This window comes from Montipora foliosa, chromosome 7, assembly GCF_036669935.1.
Source record: "Montipora foliosa isolate CH-2021 chromosome 7, ASM3666993v2, whole genome shotgun sequence".
Lineage (NCBI taxonomy): Eukaryota > Metazoa > Cnidaria > Anthozoa > Scleractinia > Acroporidae > Montipora > Montipora foliosa.
Genome location: NC_090875.1, coordinates 9750353 through 9756642, shown reverse-complemented (window position 1 = coordinate 9756642; position 6290 = coordinate 9750353). Strand labels below are relative to the sequence as shown.

Here is a 6290-nt window from a genome sequence, read left to right as displayed (position 1 = left end):
ATATTCATCACAGTGGTCACAATGCTGACTGTACTGGACGAATATCGTTGTCGATAAGAGTACAGACACCTCTGAACCACATTCTATTTGTTTTTTTAACGCAATATGCAGGGAGTAAGGCATGTTCGAGTTTGGAGTCGAGTTTATTTATTCAACGTTAAAGTGAATGTTTATTCCAGAGCGTGCCCAAGATCAGACAAGGAAAGAGCAAACGTTGTCACAAACTTTCTCTCATTCTGATTGGTTTATTTCCCAAAGTAACGCGAACAGCGTTGTCAAGACTCTTAATTAGTCAATCAGATTGCGAGTTTGCTGGTATTTGTCGTATTTTTTAAAAATTTCTCGCTATTTTGTAACACTGCTTCAAACGTTCAGTTCAGTTCAGCTTATTTAGCCACAATACATTACAAAGTACAGCATAAAAAAGAAATTATCACATGGCAAGGGAGCCCAGAAGAAACCATGGGGCTTATGGGACCGGGGCTCCCTAGTTACATAAAAGAATACAAAACAGAAAGAGCTTACTTGGATTGATGGACTAAAGACTAATTAAATTACAATTAAACATAAAACGATATTTTCCTTATTTTACACTAGTAACAAGAACAAGAAGGGGAAGACATCAGAATCCGATTTATAACATGACAAAAGATACGTTTTAATCTTAGACTGAAAAGAATAAAATGAATGAGAATTTCGTTGGGTGTCTCGCAGACGAAAGACCTAAGACCCCGAAAACTCGAAAAAAGTAACCGAAAACCCTCAATTTGCTAACCCTAGGCCTAAAGTTGGTTTTTAGACCTAGAGTTTTCGGGTTCTTGGGGTCTTCGTTTTCGAAATACCCCATTTCGTTTTCATTGACAAATTGTATTGCTTGTCTGCAAGTTTCTCATCAGTTTGCATTCTATTCGATTGAACTCATCATTGCCATAGTTCAAAATGAAATGTAGGTTAAAATTATTTTAACCCAGTTTGATTCTTTATTGCCTTAACTCACAGTCACGAATAGTTAAAATGACCACTATAAAAAGAAATAAAAAATAATCAAGAGACAATAATTATCATCCTCTAATATGTACCCCGTACATTCTTCCTTGAATAAATATCTGGGCAGGTGTGGTTGTATGTTATCACTGCCTAAAAACACACCTAGTTTTTACTCAGATTAATAATTATGATTTACTTGTAGAATAAACAACAGTAAGTACTGTGATCATTGGAAAATGTCATAATTTGCAGACAAAAACAAACAGATAACTCCAATTCAAAATCAGTGCTATCAAAAGCTATTCTCTATTTGATGCAGTACACTTGAGCAAAAAGCCTTGATGGATATTAGGAACCTTAACTAATATTTCAGACATTATCATTAGTAACTAAGCTTTTACAATAGGACGAACGTTAAAAGTCAACAGTTGCACACTCCGACGATACGTCTGGATGCCACTGTTAACCTCATTAGTAACCAAGCTTTTACAATAGGGCAAGAATGTTAAAAAGTCAATAGTTGCACTCTCCGAGGATACGTCTGGATGCCACTGTTAACCTCATCAGTACCCAAGCTTTTACAATAGGACAAGAATGTTAAAAGTCAACGGTAGCACACTCCGACGATACGTCTGGATGCCACTGTCAACCTCATTAGTAACCAAGCTTTTACAATTGGACAAAAAATGTGAAAAGTCAATACTTGCACACTCCGACGATACGTCTGGATGCCACTGTCAACCTCATTAGTTACTAAGCTTTTACAAAAGGACAAGAATGTTAAAAGTCAACAGTAACACACTCCGACGATACGTCTGGATGCCACTGTCAACCTTATTAGTAACCAAGCCCTTACAATAGGACAAGGATGTTAAAAGTCCATAGTTGCGCACTTCAAATGATATGTCTGGATGCCACTGTCAACCTCATTAGTAACCAAGATTTTACAATAGGACAGGAATGTTAAAAGTCAGCTGTTGCACACGACAATGGTCTATATGGATCCTACTCTTAATATCACTAGTTCTACCTGAAAACTGATGAATTAGGTTATGTAGAAGAAATTTAAAATATTGGAAGAAAATATTCCACATTTCATCATGATTGGCCAGAATGCCACGTTCTGTATGACCTAAGAGCAATAATAATATTGATACCTTTGTGGTAAAATATTGACTTTTTACATTCTACATGTATTTACTTCTTACTACATGTACTAAAGTCTCAAATGTTGAAAGACCTTTATATTACTGTCAAAAGAAGGTCACAAGTCTTAGGCTCAAGCTACATGTAATGTGTTCCAAAATGTCACTGATAATGAATTAAATGCTGGAAAACCACACATCTATGAATAATTACATTCTGGAGAGCTGCATAGCAATGAGTATTTGGAAAGAAAGCTTCAATTTTACTTTTACACACATGACATCAACAATGTGTTTTCCAATTTCTGTTTGTTGTTGTGCCTTCTATTGCACTGTGAGCCAATCATCCTTGAAGGATTCAGGGCCATAACTTCTTAATGCATTATTTACCTCTTTAAGATAGTCAATTTATATGACAAAAGCCCAATAGAACCCACAAGTAGTATTTCGCATAAACCCTGTGCAATTCAGAAAGCTGGATACTGCTCAGTTCTTCTCCAAGTAAAAACTCCATATCACCACGAATTCCAGTTGATCTAGAAAAAAAAAATCAATAAGCAAGTCTTAACCATAATTTTTTTCAGGAGTGGCATGTTGATATCTTTATTTTGGCAATCCTTCATGTTTGGAGACGTGGTAGATTGAGTAGGTATTGAATCGTCAATTAACAATAACCTTAGGAAATAAAATACGAAAGCCCGTTTTTTTTCATCAAAATCACAATGTTCGTAAGACTTGATTAAAACGTTTACAAGGCTCCTAATGTGAAATAAGTTTCTGGATTGGAAATCGATCGTGAACAAACATTTTGAGCGAAATTAAATATCAGACACTTGTTTTCGAATTTTCGTTTCATTCTGCCCCAGTTTTACGTGACCAAAAATGACTCGATTGCAACTTACCTTACTTGAACAGCTGTTCGGCGGGGCCAATATCATTATCCATTTGATGTGAGATGACACTGGCATTTGCAAACGACGGTGGTGTGCCTTGTCGTGGCAGGGAGGCTTGTGTGCCCTTATGACCCTCAAAGCTGTATCGCCGGGGAGCCTTGTGCCCTTGGTAGGTCTAACCATGCCGGTGGGTCTGTCGGTGAGGGGTCAGACAAAACAGCACCCTGGCTCTCCAGGTTTGGGGTTGGGCGTGGGGTCAGCAACCCTACCTCATAAAAGATTGCACTGCTACAGAGACGCCAAGACGCATACCAAGAGACACTACAGCCTGGGGAGTTGAAGGACCTCTAGCACGAGGGCCAATGACGCCTGGCAGTGAAAGCCAGGTCTACCTGGAAGCTGCCAGGCCGATGACCACCATCATCTCCCCCAGGACCACCACTACCATCGGACACTACAATGTACGACACTGGAAAAACAGCACAGGTGGCCACAGAGATGAGGAACTACTGGCTCTCAATCTTAGGAATAAGTGAATCGCGTTGGACTATCTCCGTTCAGAGGCAGCTGATCTCAGGGGAGCTGCTGCTGTTTTCAGGGCATGAACAAGCAAATGCTCCCCACACCCAAGGGGTGGCTCTGATGCTGTCTAGGACAGCTCAGAGGGCACTAATCGGATGGGAGGGGCACGACCCACGGATTATCACAGCAACCTTCCGCACAAATGAGAGGAGAATTAATATGGATGTGATACAATTCTACGCCCCAACGAATGATAGCGATGACCAAGACAAGCAGGCGTTCTACAGCAGACTGTTAACCATTACCCAGGATCGCCCAGAACGAAACGTCATCATTGTAATGGGAGATTTTAATGCCAAGATTGGCAGTGATAATAGGTGATACGAGGAGATCATGGGGCAGCAGGGTCTAGGGGAGATGAATGATAATGGAGAGAGATTTGTCGACCTATGTGCCACAAGCGATCTGGTCATAGGAGGGAGTTTCTTCCAACACAGAAGGATACACAAAGTGACTTGGGTGTCACCAGACCTGCAGACAGAAAATCAGATTGATCACATGTGCATCGGGAAGAGATTCCGAAGAACTCTTCAAGATGTGCGTGTCAGGCGAGGGGCAGATGTGGCCTCAGACCACCATCTCCTGGTTGCACGGTTGAAGCTCAAACTGAGGAGGAACTGGACTGGGGGGACAATCCAACGCTTGGGGTACAACACCTTTCTTCTGAATGATACCAACAAACGGGAGGAATTTAGCTTCACATTCTCCAATACGTTCCAGGCCCTGCAGGAGCTGATGGAAGAGGAAACCATTGACGTAAGGTGGCAGAGGGTGAAAGGAGTGGTCAGATCGACATGCAGTGAAGTGCTGGGTCCGAGGAATTCCAACCATAAGGGGTGGATTTCCACAGAGACACTGAAGAAGACTGAAGAAAGGAAAGCAAAGAATGTGGCTGTTAACAACAGCCGAACACGAATTGCAAAAGCTAAGGCGCAAGAGGAGTATAAAGGGGTGAACAGGAGTGTCACAAGGAGCCTTAAGGCAGACAAACGCAAATATCTAGAGTCGCTGGCAGCAGAGGCTGAAGAGGCAGCTTATCAGGGAAATATGCGGGTTCTTTATGCTACCATAAGGGACCTATCAGGAAAACATAGCAAGCCAGAGAGACCGGTGAAAGATAAGGATGGGCAATCAATATCTGATTTAGAGGGACAGAAGAAGAGATGGGTGGAGAATTTTGAGGACCTGCTCAACCGACCTGCTCCCCCAGACCCCCCGGACATACAGCCAGCCGATAGCGACCTACTTATTGACTGTAGTGCACCCACAAAGGAGGAGATTCAAAACGCTATCAAGCAGCTGAGAAATGGTAAGACTGCGGGACCTGACAACATCCCAGCAGAGGCACTGAAGGTTGACATCAGGGCAAACGTGGCGCTGCTCTACCCTCTTTTCAATAAGATCTGGGAAGAGGAGCGGGTACCAACAGAGTGGAAGGAGGGTTACCTCATCAAGCTCCCCCAAAAAGGTGATCTCAGCTCCTGCTCCAATTAAAGATGTATAACACTGCTGTTCATTCCGGGAAAGGTGTTTAATCGAGTCTTGCTGAATAGGATGAAAGATGCCATAGACCCACAGCTTCGCGAGCAGCAAGCTGGTTTCCGTAAGAATAGGTCTTGCATCGACCAAATCGCCACGCTGCGTATCATCCTGGAGCAGTCCCTGGAGTGGAATTCACCTCTTTATATCAATTTTGTGGACTATGAAAAAGCATTTGACAGCGTAGACCGGCAGACCCTTTCGAAGCTACTGAGACACTACGGAATACCGGAGAAAATAACCAATATCATCAGAAACTCGTGCGAAGGGTTGACCTGCAGGGTGGTCCATGGACGGCAACTCACTGATGCCTTTGTGGTAAGAACTGGAGTGAGGCAAGGATGCCTGCTGTCGCCAGTTATGTTTCTTGTGACGATGGACTGGGTAATGAAGACATCTACAGCCCAAGGGCGAAATGGCATCAAGTGGACACTTTGGAAGCAGTTGGATGACCTGGACTATGCTGACGACCTGGCCCTTCTTTCGCACACGCGACATCAGATGCAGGAAACGACCAGCACTGTTGCCGGCATCTCAGCACGTTTGGGCCTTAAGATCGATAGGGGGAAGAGTAAAGTCTTTAAGGTCAACACGGTCACAGATACTCCCATTATGCTGGAAGGTGAAGCGCTGGATGAGGTGGAGAGCTTCACTTACTTAGGCCGCATCGTAGATAACACCGGGGGAACAGAAGCTGATGTAAGAGCTCGCATCGGTAAGGCGAGAGCAGCTTTCCAACAGCTGAAGAATGTCTGGAGAGCATCACTTCTCGGAACCAACATTAAAATCAGGATCTTTTACACCATTGTGAAGCATGTATTGCTCTATGGAGCCGAAACCTGGAGAACCACCGTCGCCACTATGAAAAGAATCCAGACTTTCATTAACACCTGCCTCAGAATGATTCTTAAGATACGCTGGCCAGACATCATCAGCAACCAAGATCTGTGGAAACGAAAGAGACAGCAGCCTATACAAGTTGACATCCTTCAAAGACGCTGGAAGTGGATCGGTCATACCCTTCGGAAGTCCTCATTAAACATCACAAGGTAAGCCCTCACCTGGAACCCTCAGGGAAAAAGGAAGAGGAGCCGACCAAGAAACTCGTGGCGCCGTGACCTAGAGGCAGATATGAGGAGAAATG

General features: G+C 43.2%; 1 protein-coding gene across 1 annotated transcript; it reads left to right on the top strand.

Annotated features, from left to right (window-relative positions):
• The first annotated feature begins 3484 nt into the window (after window positions 1-3484).
• Window positions 3485-3928, top strand: LOC138009878 (craniofacial development protein 2-like). The gene has a single exon (XM_068856869.1). The coding sequence runs from the start codon at window positions 3485-3487 to the stop codon at window positions 3926-3928; it is 444 nt and encodes a 147-aa protein (XP_068712970.1).
• Window positions 3929-6290: the final 2362 nt, after the last annotated feature.

What these genes read in the sequence shown, in the direction of transcription:
- LOC138009878 (XM_068856869.1), top strand. Translation starts at nt 3,485, where the DNA reads ATGTACGACACTGGAAAAACAGCACAGGTGGCCACAGAGATGAGGAAC.